Here is a 14,506-nt window from a genome sequence, read left to right on the forward strand (position 1 = left end):
AATTCTGTCTCAGCTTCTTGAGTGTTGAAATAATAGATGTGTGTCACTATGTCTGGCTTTGTCTCTAATTTGTTTGCATTTGTTCTGACAACTCTTACTGTGTCTGCCCCTTTTTTGTTTTGTTTTGTTTTTATGAGACAAGGTTTTACCCTATAGCCCAAGCTGACCTTGAACTCATAGTGATCCTCCTGCCTCAGACTCTCAAGTGCTGAAATTACAGATCTGAGTCGCTGTGGGAGTCTCTTAGCACCAGACAACATAGAATGATCCGAGGGAAGCAAGAAGACAGTTCAGTTCAACATTACTGACTGATGTTGGTTCAAACATCAGGAATCTGACCCCGGGTGATTTATTTTAGGCATTTTTATTTTGTCTGCGACCCCCACCCCCACCCCCACCCCTCCAGAGCTGAGGACTGAAGCCAGGGCCTTGCACTTGCTAGGCAAGCACTCTACAATTGAGCTAAATCACCAACCCCTATTTTATGCATTTTTAAGTACCGTACAATTTGGTGAAAATTTTCCTATTAGTGATTAACCCAATCTCATGTACAGTAAAGCGCGAAGTAAGCTAAGCTAAGATCAGAGGCAGCTGCATCAAAACGTGAAGTACGAGTGACGCCTCCATGCACGAATGACTCCTCACAGCACCTTTATAAAGATGGGCTCTGTAGCTTGAAGAAAACAAGCTTAGGATAAGGCTTTAGGGGAGGATCTGGTGTGATGTCACAGATAAAGGTTGCCAGACTAGTGTACGTCTACTCCCAGCATTCTAGGGATGACAGCTCATACATCCCTTCCTTTGAAGTGAAAACCCCATGTGGTTAGCATTCCAGGGTCCCAAGTGCTTCTCTGTGAGCACAAGGACTTATACCCGTTCCATAAGCTTTCAGACCTGGCTTATCTTTTATTATTTCAGTTGTATAAATTTAATAGTAATGCAATATAACTCAGTATATGTACAGTCTATATAGTAATAGAGTAGCTAGTATCTCTCCTCTTTAAATACAGTTCATTTAGTTAGAAATTCATTCATTCATTCATTTATTTGTATATTTATGGCAGAGTTTTTTGGTGTGGCCCTGGCTGTCCTGGAACTTGCTCTGTAGACCACGCTGGCTTTGAGCTCAGAGATCTGCCTGCCCCTGCTTCTTTAGTGCTAAGATTAAAGGCACGCACCACCACAACCTGACTAGATTTAGTTTATGCATGTGAGTGGTTTGCCTGCACATGCACGCGTGCATGTGTAACACATGTGGTTTTGGTGCCCACAGAGGTAAGAAGAGGAGGGATGTTAGATCCTCTGAACTGGAGGTCTAGATTCTTATAAACCACTCTGTGGGTACTGGGAAGGTCCTCTGCAAGTACTCTTAATCACCTAGTCCCATTTAAACACTCTAAAAGTTCCTTAATACCTAATAATTGTGCATATTTATGAGGTGCTGTGGTTTTGCCCCCCCCCCCCCCCCAGGGTTTCTCTGTGTAGCCCTGGCTGTCCTGGAACTCACTTTCTAGACCAGGCTGGCCTCGAACTCAGAAATCCTCCTGCCTCTGCCTCCCAAGTGCTGGGATTAAAGGCGTGCGCCACCACTGCCTGGCTCATTCTACTTCTAAATGACACTGATGTCACTGGAAGAGACATGTTGCTTATCCCTACTCTATGCTTAGTTTTGCTGTGACCTCTTCCAGGCTTGGTTTTTATTTTGAAGCCTTGATGGTGGGTTTTAATGAAACTCTAAAATTCAAATATTCTCTGAATTCTTTCCTTACCCATCCTTAGCCCTGTCTAATCTTTGGTCATAATATCATGGTCATAATATCTGGCTGTTTCACTTGCTGCTTAGGTTGCCTCTGCACTGGAAAAATGGAAAACAGCAATCCGTGAAGCACAGACCTTTTCCAGGATGCATGTTCTACTTGGGATGCTCGATGCATGTATCAAGTGGGACATGTCAGCAGAAAACGCTAGGTGCAAAGTTTGTCGAAAGAAAGGTATGCATTGAGGAAAGTTGTTCATTGACTGTTTGGGACTAGGCTTTCCAAAACCTTTTTCTTTTCCTTTGAAGGAATTTTGGTTTTTTGAGACGGGGTTTCTCAGTGTAGCCTTGGCTGTCCTGAAACTTGCTCTGTAGATCAGACTGGCTGCCTCTCTCTCCCAAGTGCTGGGAACCACCACAATCCACCTTCTGAAGGAATTTTTGTGCATCATTTAGCCCTGTTCCTGTGTGCACGGTTAAACTGTGGTAGGCAGACTTTCTGCATGCAAGTTAGTTAATTTAAAATCTACAGTCCCTCAGGAACCGTAGAGCATTTGTCAGCTGTGAGATGAGGTAGGTGCTTCCAGCAGGGGGCAGTCTTTGCACATTGCACACCCAGACCTCAGTCTTTAGCCTAGAGCTGGGAACAGAGCATTTGGAAATGGTTTTTATTTCTCCTTGACTAAGTCCATCTTTATGAGTTAGCTTAGGGCTCAGTTTCCAAAGAGTGAGGCACTGTGTAGACTTGGTTGCTGTAAAACTGACCAGACTGATAGTTAGAAAAGAAAGTTAGTCAGATGAAGGTCATACAGTGTGGAGAAACCAGACTACTGAGGACCATGCAGACATGTGTGGGAGAGTTTCGGGGTCCAAGAAGAACAGCAGAGTCTCCAGCCAGTGATTTTTCTGCCTTTTAGTTAAAGTACATGTACAATTAAACATGTTTTATTTATTTACTTACTTATTTTGAGATAGTGTCTCATGTAACTCTGGCTAGACTGAAAAACTCAAAAATACCTACCTGCTTCTGCCTCCTCAGTGTTGGCATTAAAGGAGTGTGTCCCCATGTCCCTTAGTTAACTCTTAGTGACTATTAACTGCCCTGCCCTGCTTCTTGGTAGTTCTGAGGAGATGAGTTAGGAACTCTCCCTAAATTGTCCAATTTTCAGAAAGTAAATGCACTTTTTAAAGAGCAGGCTGCAAAGATGTTCAGGTTGGTAACATCTTTGTTACAAAGTTGCACACAAGCCTGAAGACCTAGTTCCATTGCTCACCTAAGTAAGGAGGTGGAGACAGGGGGTTTGACAGAACCAGTGTCTAGCTCTGGGCTCCAGTGAGAGACTCAGTATGCTGATGTGGAAAGCTGTCAAATACAGCAACTAATGTCAGCCTCTAGCCTCCATGTGCATACAGAGAAGCAGCAGGGGGTGCTGGGATGTACCTGTGATTCTACCACTTGGGGGGCAGGGGCAGGAGGAGCTCCCCGGATTCTAGGCCACTGTGTGCTATACACTGAATCCTTGTCTTGAAAGAAAGACAAAGGAGCTGGAGTGGTGCTCCACGCTCACAAGTGCTTGCAGCTGTTCTAGAGGATCCGTGTTGGGCAGCTAGGACTCCAGCTCTAGGGGATCCAGATTCTCGGGCACACATGGGCGTGAATAAGGAGAGGGAGAAGTGCTGTGCTGCGCTGTGCTGCGCTGCCAACAGTGCTGTGTGCGCCTGTCTTTGCAGGTGAGGATGACAAGCTGATCCTGTGTGACGAGTGTAATAAAGCCTTCCACCTGTTCTGTCTGAGGCCGGCCCTTTATGAAGTACCAGATGGCGAGTGGCAGTGTCCAGCTTGCCAGCCTCCTACTGCCAGACGCAATTCCCGTGGCAGGTGAGAAGTTTTTAAAAGTAAGCTGGGGGCTGGAGATCTGGTTAATATTCACTTGGCATGTAAAAAGGCCTCGATTTGATCCCTAGCACTGCAGAAGTCAGGCATGGTGCTACAAGTCTGTTATCCCAAACACTAGGAAGGTGGAGGCAGGAGGATCAGTAGCACTGGGTCATCCTTGGCTACAAAACAGTTCAAAGACTTTCTGGGCTGTGTGAGACCATTAGATAACTTCGTTGGAAAATTAGTTTCAGTTACTCAAAACTGAGCGTTTCTAAGGAGTTAAAGCTTATTAGGGTGCAAAGCTTGGTCATTTATGGTACAGATACAGGAGCTTAGGTGCTATATGACTCTGGTTTAGGGTGTGACTGTGCGCGCGCGCGCGTGTGTGTGTATAGTTTTAATTGTATCTCTCTCTCTCTTTGTATCTCTCTCTTTTGCGGCGGGGGGGGGGGGGGGGGTTCGAGACAGGGTTTCTCTGTGTAGCCCTGGCTGTCCTGGAACTCACTCTGTAGACCAGGCTGGCCTCTAATTAATTTTACTTCTTTCTGTGTATGGCTGTTTTGCCTGAGTGTGTGTAAGTAATATTGATGGAGGTGAGAAGGGTATATTGAATCCCCTGGAACTGGAGTTGTGGTCACAGGCTATCATGTGGGTGATGGGAATTGAACCCTGGTTCTTCAAGAGCAACAAGTGCTCTAACTGCTGAGCCATTTGGTTTTGTTTACTGTTGACATTTTTGCTTCTTGCTGTTAGCCCTGTACCCTCCCTCTTTTGTTTTGGTCTTTCAAGCAAGGTTTCTCTGTATAGTCCTGGATGTCTTTGAACTCAGAGATCTGCCTGGCTCTTCTGGGTGCATGCTCACACACACACACACATACACACCACATTTAACTGTATGTAAGCATTTTACCTGAATCTATGTCTATGCACTACATGTGTGCCTGGTGCCTATGGAGGCCAGAAGAGGGCACTGGTCCTCTGAAAGCCAAGTTAGAGATTGTTGTGAGCGTCTGTGTAGGTTTTAGGAATTAGCCCTAGGTCCACTGCAAGAACTGCCACTGTTTGAGCCATCTCTCTAGCCCCTTGATACACTTTATTAACATCTTTTCCTGCCTTTAAATTTACCTCATTGTTACTTTATAGCCGCTTCTACAGGCAATCACTACTGAATATCTACAGCCAAATCATTGCCTTCTCGACCCATGCTTAGTTTCCTTCCCTGCTGTCTATTTGGACATGGTTTCTCCTATGTCAGTACAGCCAAACCAGCACCTTGAAGGCACCTAATATTTCCCCAGTTAACTGTCGTTACTTCTTACATTGACATTTGAGATGTGAAAGGGCATCCTTACGGGCACGAGGCTGTCTCTTGTAAAGGGCAGAGCTGTTTGATTCCAACCACACCTTAGCAGCCGTGCTGGGTTAGTTCTCCCTCTGTCTCCATTACCATGTCCTCTTGTAGGGACATGCGGTGTGCTGCTCTGAAGTAGTGTTTTTTTAGACCAGCTGTTCTGAGCCGGGATTAGTTGCTTTGTTGTGTGGTCATCTGCAAGCTGTCTCAGCTCCTGGAAGAGAGCCATCAAGGTGTGCAGTAACACCTGCCAGCCTCTCAGCCCTCTCAATACACCCCAGAGTCGGGCAGCTGTGGTGTCTAAAATGTTTCCTTATCTGGCTTTTGTGAGACAAAAGTAATGGTGGTTTATACTGTTTGTGAGAGGAAGTAGAGGTTGTATTTTGTTCTTGGTCCCCTTCCTCCATTGATGTCCCTTAAGCCCTTGTAGGCTAGGGCAGGGCACATGCTGCTGAAGCATAGTAGGACTGACCTCCAGGTCTCTCCCCTTACTGTCAGCTCAGTCTGGTCCATGAATAGCCATGCTGCAGAGATGTAAGGGGCTTTAGCTCTCCGTAAGCCGTCCTGGACTGAACTGAAACCATGTCTCTGCTTGGCTTTTCCTTCCAGGAATTACACTGAAGAGTCTACCTCTGAGGGCAGCGAGGGTGATGAGAGCGGTGAAGAGGAAGAGGAAGAAGAGGAGGAGGAGGAAGAAGAAGAGGATTATGAAGTGGCTGGCTTGCGGCGTGAGTGTCTAGTATGGCATAGTTGCCTCGGTCTCTCAAACTGACCAGAGAGGCCTGGCTGGCAAGAGAAATTCAGCCTTGCCATTTTGCTGTCTTACTCTTCTCTCTTGGGGCTGTGGGTAAATGAGCTGCCGTGTGTTTCTATTGGCTTTCAAGATGGTCAGGGTGGAGAGGTGGATCGCCACTTAAGAATCTATACTGCTCTACCATATCATCAATGTTCACTTTCCAGTGTCCATGTTAGGCAGCTCACAACTGCCTGCAACTCCAAATTAAGGGATTTAGGACCCTTACCTAGACTCTTATCTGGAACCTTCCTTCATTCATGTGCACATATGTACACGTATACACTGGTCCTCACAGAAACATGGTTAAAAATAAAATCTATTTTTAAGCTGTCAGGGAGAAGGTAGAGTGGTTCCCAGAGCATCAGCCCACAGCAGAGCACTTGCTCTAAGATTTAGTTGGGATTCAAGCATGTTTATGACAAGATTTCTGGTCTGGCCCCATCTATGCATAGTGACAGTGGCCAGAGAGGTCTTTGGCCTATGGTGCAGGGTGGTTTCAGTTATTTCTGATTGTCTCATCACATGCTGATTAATGCTCCCAAAGTATGCACATCTCCAGCTTTCGATGTTTGGAAAAGGAAGGCTGGTTTTCCTGTGGTTCAGTCCTAGGGGTGCTGAGAATGCCCATGTTGTCCTTGATGAAGCCAGTGGCTCCAGCCATCCTTTCAGTGGTATCCTCTTCATAGGCCAGTAGAAAACAGAACACAGGCCTCGCAGCTCTGAAGCATTATCCATGCTGTGATAAGAAAGCGGGTGTTTAGTGTGGCCATTTCCTACTATGGTGGTGTATCCCATGTGTTCTGGCTTCCGTGCCTGTCCTAATTTACTTTCCTCCCTCATATTGCACAGCAATTGAATGATCATCTTTCCCATCTCAGGCTCTGTTTTGAGAATGGAACTCACCATGTATCCATGGCTTTCCTGGAACTTGCAGTGTAGTTTGGGCTGGCCTCAAATTTTATAGATAGCTGCCTGTCTAGGCCTTCTAAATGCTCTGATTAAAGGTAGATTTCCAAGCTGTCCTGGAACACCTCCCTCCATTGGTGGGATTGCAGACACATGCCACCACACTAGACTGTTAGTTCACACTTACAACTTCAGCAGTTCAGGGTCAGCCATTGCCATGAAGAGCCTCCTCATAATGATCTGTAGTGTGGACGCACACTATCTGTGAGAGCTGGATGCAGCAGTGTGCTGATTGTGTTTATTTTCTTGCTAGTGACTGCTTCCCACCTCTTCTCCACAGAGGCAGCTGTTCTCCTAGGGTTATCACCCAAGAATCTAGGAAATATTTGGTACTCCAGAGCCCTTGGTGCCTTCAGCTTTTCAGGCCATCAATGTTGGTTCCCTTGTGCAATTTCAGGCCTAGGACCTGAGCCTCAGCTCTTCCTCATGAAACTTGTCTGGAGCTGGAAGCCTTAAAATAGCCACTGAAGGGTTAGCATGGTCCAGAAATAGAATGGGAAGCATGGTTCATTGGTTCTCCACAAGGCTGCTTCTCTGAACACATTCTCTGCCCAAATGTTATCTCCCCCCACTCAGGGTATTAGTGAGGAAAGGCCTCGGAAAATGGAGTAGTGGAGAAGCAGCTTTGAGCTAATCCTTGCAGAGAATGTTCCCAAGGGCATCCCAAGGAATGTTGGTTTGCCTGTCCTAAGCACCTGTCGCCAACCAGTGACATGAGTAGTCTACGTGCCTTCAAGTTTATTCTCTTCAGAGATTCCAGGCAGGGCTCTTAGGGAAGAGTCCTCACCTACCATCTTGGTTTTCAGAAACATGAGAAAGTGGGTCCTGACTTGGATTGGCAGAATGTTGTGGCCCATTGTGTGAGTGAGCTTTCCCCTGGAAACACTGGGTAAAAGGAATAGGGTAACTGGAAATGACGAGGCAATGTCAGATTCCCTTGTACATGAAAGTGTGTGCATTCTCTTGGGCTAAGTCTCGGCTGTAGGAGAGCCATCCTGCCCTGTTGGCAAACTTGTTTCCTCCTCAGTTACTTGACAGTTGACTCCTGCAAAGACCTTGTCCTGAATATAGCTGAACCAAATGGGGACACGCTAGAAGTGCTGGAACCTGGCCTCCTGCAGCCTCAGAGAGTCACTGCCCGCTTGCTCTGGTGTTCTCGCCCCTCCCCTGTCATACACACACCATGCCTCACCCACCCCTTTGCTGTGCTCTGAGCCCACGTTTCATTTTAGTGAGACCTCGGAAGACCATTCGAGGCAAGCAGAGTGTCATCCCTGCAGCAAGACCAGGCCGACCGCCGGGTAAGAAGTCACATCCTGCCAGAAGGTCACGGCCAAAGGATGACCCAGAGGTCGATGATCTGGTAAGAGTTACTTAGCCTCCTCTAGTCTTTGTATTCTTTTTTTTTTTTTCCATTTTTTTATTAGGTATTTAGAGTCTTTGTATTCTTTATGTTCTAGTCCACAATGGGGAATTCACAAGGCAACAGGTGGGAGACTCCCCTCCCTTCCCCCTCCCCTTGGGTTGGGGGCTGAGGCAGCAGATGGATAGGCTCTGGGCAGACTAGGCAGCAGGCCCTCTAGGAGCAGCTATGCCCGGCATCCTGCCTAGCCTGCAGACAGTCTCCCCTAGTTAGCAGCAGCCTGCAGCTCAGTAGAGACTTTAAAATAGTATCCATGTGTCTCTGGTGGGCCCAGAGGGGTGGGCCTCCCTGTGGGAATGCCAGCAATGCCAGAGCCACTAACTGCTGCTTTAGCCACAGTTGTTAGGACACTGCCTTGCTCCTCTGTTGATCGCGGCATCACTTCAGTAGTTTGGGTCTGGCTTGAGCTTGAACAGAAGGAAGCTCTCAGGAGCTGGCTTATCTTTACAGTCTAGTTTGGGCTTGGAGACATGAAAGAAGCCACTGGGGAGAGACCAGTCTTTAAAGTTGCCAGTGCCTTGTGTGGGGTTCCTACTGCTGGGGTTCCACCCGATTGTGGCTGCCTGTAAGGGTGCCCAACCCCCATCTCTGTAACCACCTCCTCCTGCAGCCAGCAAGGACTGGTGCTACACTCTTACTTTTCTTCCTAAACATGCATATGTGTTCCACAAGGCTGGTTGCTGGGGTCTGCAGCTGCTTTCTGCCATTGCTTGTTTATGTCCATAGTCCTGGATCCATCTCACAGGGCTAGCCATCTCCTGGCACCACTCTCTGTTGATGAGCACCTGCTGCGTCCCCTCTGCTGCTTTAACCATTCTGACTAGAGAGAACCACCTGCCTTGAGCATCACCCTACCATGATGCCCAAGGAAGTGATGAACTGTCTTCCTTTGTGTTTTAATAGATAGGGAATTTTTTTTAGTTTTTATTATTATTACTTTTTTTATTGTGTATGTGTGCATCTGTGTGTGTTCTGTCTAGTCTTCTACTTTTTTTTTTTTTTGTTGTTGTTTTTGTGACAGGGTTTCTCTGTGTAGCCCTGGCTGTCCTGGAACTCACTCTGTAGACCAGGCTGGCCTGGAACTCAGAAATCTGCCTGCCTCTGCCTCCCAAGTGCTGGGATTAAAGGCGTGCACCACCACCGTCTACCTAGTCTTCTACTTTTTAAGTCCTATAATGACTGGCGCTCTGCTTCCTCTGGTGCTAGGTACTTCAGACCAAGCGTATCTCGAGAAGGCAGAGTCTGGAGCTACAAAAGTGTGAGGATATCCTTCACAAACTGGTGAAGTACCGCTTCAGCTGGCCCTTCCGGTGAGTGCCCTGCCTCTTGGCTACTCTGGCCCCTTCTTTTGGAGACAGGTCCTGGCAAGAGGATGGGGAGTCACAGCCCCTAGAAAGGGAGGGAGCATCTTGTCTCCTGGCTCATGTTGACCCATGGCTGCATGCATCCTGGGCTAGTGCTGCTCTGGCCTGGGTGTGTTTCTCAGTTGGTGTTTTCCTACAGGGAGCCTGTGACCAGAGACGAGGCTGAGGACTACTATGATGTGATCGAGCACCCCATGGACTTCCAGACCATACAGAACAAATGCTCATGCGGGAACTACCGATCTGTGCAGGAGTTCCTCACTGACATGAAGCAAGTGTTTGCCAATGCCGAGCTCTATAACTGCCGCGGCAGCCACGTGCTGAGTTGCATGGAGAAGACAGAGCAGTGTCTGCTGGCTCTGCTGCAAAAACACCTCCCCGGCCACCCCTACGTGCGCAGGAAACGCAGGAAGTTTCCTGATAGGCTCGCTGATGATGAAGGGGACAGTGACTCAGAGTCTGTTGGACAGTCCAGGGGACGGAGACAGAAGAAGTAAAGAGGCAGGGCCCTAGTGAGGGAGCTGAGGAGGGGGACAGGAGAAGCCCTCAAGGGGTGTGGGGGAGGCAGGAAAGCTGGGAGGATTTAAAGGAGAAGTAACTGGAGCATCCAGAAATGCCTGTCATGCCAAGCTTGGGCTTCTCCTGCAGTTCCCCATGGGGCCTTTTTCCAGCAAAGGCAAGCTCTTGGGGAGCATCATGCTAGCCTGATGAGCCCTGCCCAGAAAAGCTCGCAGCAGAAGTAGGTCTCCCCCTGAGAGTTGGAGAAGCCTAGGCATGGATTCTGTGAGCTCTGCCCTGCTCTCCTCCTCTCCCTCCTCCTCCTGCCTCATTACAGCAGTGCCAAGCCCCCTGGCCTCAAAGAGGGTGCTGTACCCCACAGTAGGAAGGAGCGTCATCTGGCCACGCTGGGTGAGGTGTGGATCTTTTGAATTTATATTTATACACAGTCCTATTTCTTTACGTCCGCACTGTCTCTTCCTCCTCCTCCCTCTCAGGTGACAGTATCAGCGAGTGCCATACAGAATTCCGTGTTCACCAGCATCTTGGGACAGTGTGGGCTCTGAGTTGATCGTGGCAGAGTAGAGGGACATTTTCTGGAGCTGTTCCTGAGGACTCTCCATTGTGCAGCCCTTCCCCGCCCTCACCCAGCTCACTGCCTCATAAAAGACAAAGCAAACTAAGGCACTTCCCATAGACTGGGGTCCTGCTTCCAATCATGCTATGACCTAGGCTTTAATGGCTCTGGCCAGAGGGGTGTTGGAGCCCAGCCCACCCACAAACCAGACAAGCCCTTAGGGAGCCAGAAAAAGAGCAGGAAGAAGTTAAAATGTTTAATTTTTTAAATTGACTTTTGTAGTTATTAAAGTTGCTTGTTTCCGCAGTGATATTGTATAAAGAACATCTTGTAAAATACTTGTCATCTTGCTTTGGCACATGTACAGTACAGTTTCTATGATATGTGTTCGCTTTACTACCCTCAAAGAGGCCAGCGGGCAGCAGGATCTCGGGTTGGCACCATCTCTGCCCTGGCGGCACTCTACCTACCTGTGGGTGCCTGTTCCTCCAGGGCCCACTCTGCAGACCTAGAGCTCCTTCCGAGGGCTTCTAGCGGAGTGTCAGCATCTGGAGGGGGTGGGGAGGGCCAGCTCTGCCCTCTGTAGCCAGTCTAGCCTCGTGTTGTATTTAGGCAAAAGTTTGTAGTCTGCGTTCCCTTTTATGACAGATTTTGATAAAAGTACAAGACAGGGTTTAATTTTCTTTTCCATCGATTTTGAATTTGAAAAATGTGAGTCCCTCAGCTCTTCTTGTTTAAAGGAAAAGAAGTCCACCAGGTCCGGAAGCTCACCATTCCCAGGGCTGAGGGATAGCCTTGCTGTGGCTCTGGGTGTCCAGTGGCTGAGGAAGGCTTCCTTTCCGTTCCCTCCTGCAGGCTTGGTTGAGGTTAGCGCTAACACTCACGCTGTGATCCCTGGCACTGCTGCCTCCCTGCTTCCTACCCTAGATGTTGGTGTTGTAGCAGAAAGCTGGTGTTCCCACTGCAGTGACATCTGTCTGCATGGTGGATTTTTAAGTTGTCTTAAAGGAGGAAGGGCCACGGTAAAGGGTAGACTTGTAATAAATTGGAATTTCAAATAAACATTATGTACTTGTGTTTATAAAGAAGAGACAGCTTTGATGTTTCCTTTTTTCTCTTGGGGCAGTGCTGGGCAGTAAAGCCCTGAGAGCCGGGTATTTCAAGCATGAATAATACGGTGAATTTTATAACACCTGCCTAGAGCATACACCCTACCTACCCCATGAGAGGCCATAGCTTGTTCCAAATGCATCCCTGCTATAAAACAGAGCAGGACCTAGGCACCTGGAGCCTTTGCCAGCATGGCCTGTCTGCCCTCCTAAGGTATGCCCTGATGAGTCCTGACGTCTGTCCTTCGCTGCTCATCTCTGCTTCCTCCTAGTTTCTCTAGAAGCTAACACCAGTCTTGCTTCTATTGCACAGACAGCCAAGTACTGATCCCTTCCTTACCTCCTGACTGGCAAGGGAAAAGAGAAGGTGTACTGGTTGCCATTAAATAAATGCACATCTCAGCACAGCCCCCTCCCTGCCTTTCCCTTTATCTGGCTGCCAAAGTCGTACTACAGGCCCTTGAGCAAGTCGTGTGTACCCACTACCTTCTCACTCAGTGTGGGCCATAAAAGCTTTCTCATGCAAGAGAATCCTTGTATGAGACTCAAGGTTGCTGGCTTTGTGGGTCAGATATAGGATGAATGAATGCTCCATACAAAGCAGAGAATGAGGGTGTTGTCTTTATAAAGAACTTCTTAGGAAAGTCCAAGGTGTGGCTCAGTGGTAGACCGCCTGTCGCTATCACACTTCTGGCCCTGGGTTCCAGCCCCAGCAAAGCAAAAGCAGTGTTCTGTGCACCAAGTATCTATCTAGTCCATATCATAGTTCAGTTACATACACACGTTATTCCCAGAGATAACTACCTGCATTTCCTACCTCTGATTTCAACAGGATAACAAAAAACAAGAAATGAAGGCTGAGGTTTCATAAAACAGTTTTTGAAAAACTTTCTTAGCCAAACGTGGTGAGTGCCTTTAATCACAGTACTCAGATGCAAATATTCTCTGAGTCTGAGGCTATTGAGTTCCAGGACAGCCAGGGCTATATAGAGAGACCCTGTCTCAAAATATAAAAAAAAATAACTTTGAGGGACTTCACTCATAAATGCTGGTTATGTGTAGAATACATCCAGGGCCACTGACCACAATCTTTGCCTGTGGCTAGGACAGTGGGCAGGAGCACATGCTGTGAAAACGGAAGGACCTGAGATGAAACCCCAGCATCCCCAGAAAAGGCTGGGTGTGGATGAGTGAGCCGATGAGGACACCTGCCGTTCTCCCTGGCCCATGTATGCATATATTCACGCAATCATACACACACGCACACACAGGCAACTTCGGCCTGATTGGCATCAACAGTCTAGATACAATTTCAGCTGATACAGACCTCCGGGATGACCACACGTCCCTCACGGGGACAGGGATGGGACATGTCCCAGTAACCTGTGCTTCCCTAGCACACAGGTACACATAGTGTTTCCCCAGCTTCCCACACACTGTCAACTGTCCCAGCACAGCTGTGCACATCCCTGTGGTCCTGCCTTATTCTCGAAGCTGCTGTCAGTGCCCCAAGTTCTGATGTTTGGGGTGGGTGAGAAGGGACACAATAGTCAATGAATTCAACAGCTCCCTACCTCCCAGACTGGTACCAAGACATAGATAGACCTGCCCATCTTTCCCCCTCCATCCCAAAATACAAAGAGAGAGCTTGAGGCTCCAACTACCGAATATTCTGTTTTGTTGTTAGTGAAGGGTTTTATTGTTGATGTTAATGCTGTTTTTGTTTTTTGAAGACAAGGCTTCTAACTTGCTGAGCAAGTCTTTAAAAAATATTTTTACATCAATTTAGTGGGGGTCAGGGATTTGTGGGTGTTGGTTCTCGTACCTAGTGGGTTCAAAGGACTGAACTCAGATTAGACTCCATAGTAAACAACTTTACCTGCTGAGCCATTTGGCCTGCCCACTCTCTTTTTTTATTTTTATTTTTATCCAAAGAGTTTCAGGTAGCCAGGGGATACCTATGTTAAATTCCTGATCTTCCTACTTCTATCTCCCAAATATTTGAATTACAAACATGCTCCACTATGCCTCTTTTAAGCCGTGCTGGAGACAGAACCCAGGGCTTCATGCACGTTAGGCAAGGACACTGCCAACTGAGCTTGGATCCCAGCTCTCAGCAACCTTCATAGATAATGAGGACCATCCTCCAGACTTGGGTGAAAGGATGCCTTAGAAACAGTCTCCCTCCTCCCCTCCCTCCCTCTCTTTCTTTATAAAAAGCATCTTACTACATGTATGTATTTGTATAGTAGGAGTTGTGCCACAGGGCACAGGTAGGGGTAAAAACAGTCTGTGAGTTGGTCCCCAGCCCTATGTGAGTTCCTGCGATTGAAAGCAAGTCCTCAGTTTTAGCGGCAAGCACCTGTCTCCACTGAGCTCTCTTGCCAGCCCGGACCTTATTTGCTAAAGCAAAGTATGGGTGGGTAGGGGCGGGGGAGCTTACCTGTTTCTCTAAACAGGCTAGATGACACTGTTAGGACTAGAAGGAGCCATGTCACAGCCAGGGGTTCCTGGGTATTCATGAGGAGGTTCTTGTTGCACTTCAGAAGCACAGATCTCAGACTTGAGACAGGTGAGAAGAGAAACACACACCACGCACACGCACACACCCACAGCAGTCTAGGACTCCTATAATCCACCGATGCCCCCACAGAGGAACTTCCTCCTGGACAAGGGGTCAGAGGATGAATCTCATGGCCTCCGCCCCCCACCCCCAGCTCTGCTTATGAAGTTTCTCACCCTCCTGTCTTGTCTTCCCTCTTTCCAGCCCAGATAGAACACAGCAGT

The 14,506-nt window shown here is 47.9% G+C and overlaps 1 protein-coding gene across 2 annotated transcripts in view; it reads left to right on the forward strand.

The window, feature by feature from the left end:
* The window catches only part of Baz1b (bromodomain adjacent to zinc finger domain, 1B), a 58,809-nt gene extending 47,109 nt beyond the window's left edge, over positions 1-11,700 (forward strand). The window contains exons 14-19 of one of the 2 annotated variants that reach the window (NM_011714.2): positions 1,844-1,991; positions 3,488-3,635; positions 5,596-5,714; positions 7,981-8,111; positions 9,378-9,481; positions 9,675-11,698. In NM_011714.2, the coding sequence (NP_035844.2) occupies positions 1,844-1,991; positions 3,488-3,635; positions 5,596-5,714; positions 7,981-8,111; positions 9,378-9,481; positions 9,675-10,032 (1,008 nt within the window). In that variant the 3' untranslated portion in view covers positions 10,033-11,698. Of the gene's footprint in view, positions 1-1,843; positions 1,992-3,487; positions 3,636-5,595; positions 5,715-7,980; positions 8,112-9,377; positions 9,482-9,674 lie in introns of both variants that reach the window. The other variant, XM_011240880.2, reaches the window with a different exon arrangement.
* Positions 11,701-14,506: the final 2,806 nt, after the last annotated feature.

Source organism: Mus musculus, chromosome 5, assembly GCF_000001635.26.
Source record: "Mus musculus strain C57BL/6J chromosome 5, GRCm38.p6 C57BL/6J".
Classification (NCBI taxonomy): Eukaryota; Metazoa; Chordata; class Mammalia; order Rodentia; family Muridae; genus Mus; species Mus musculus.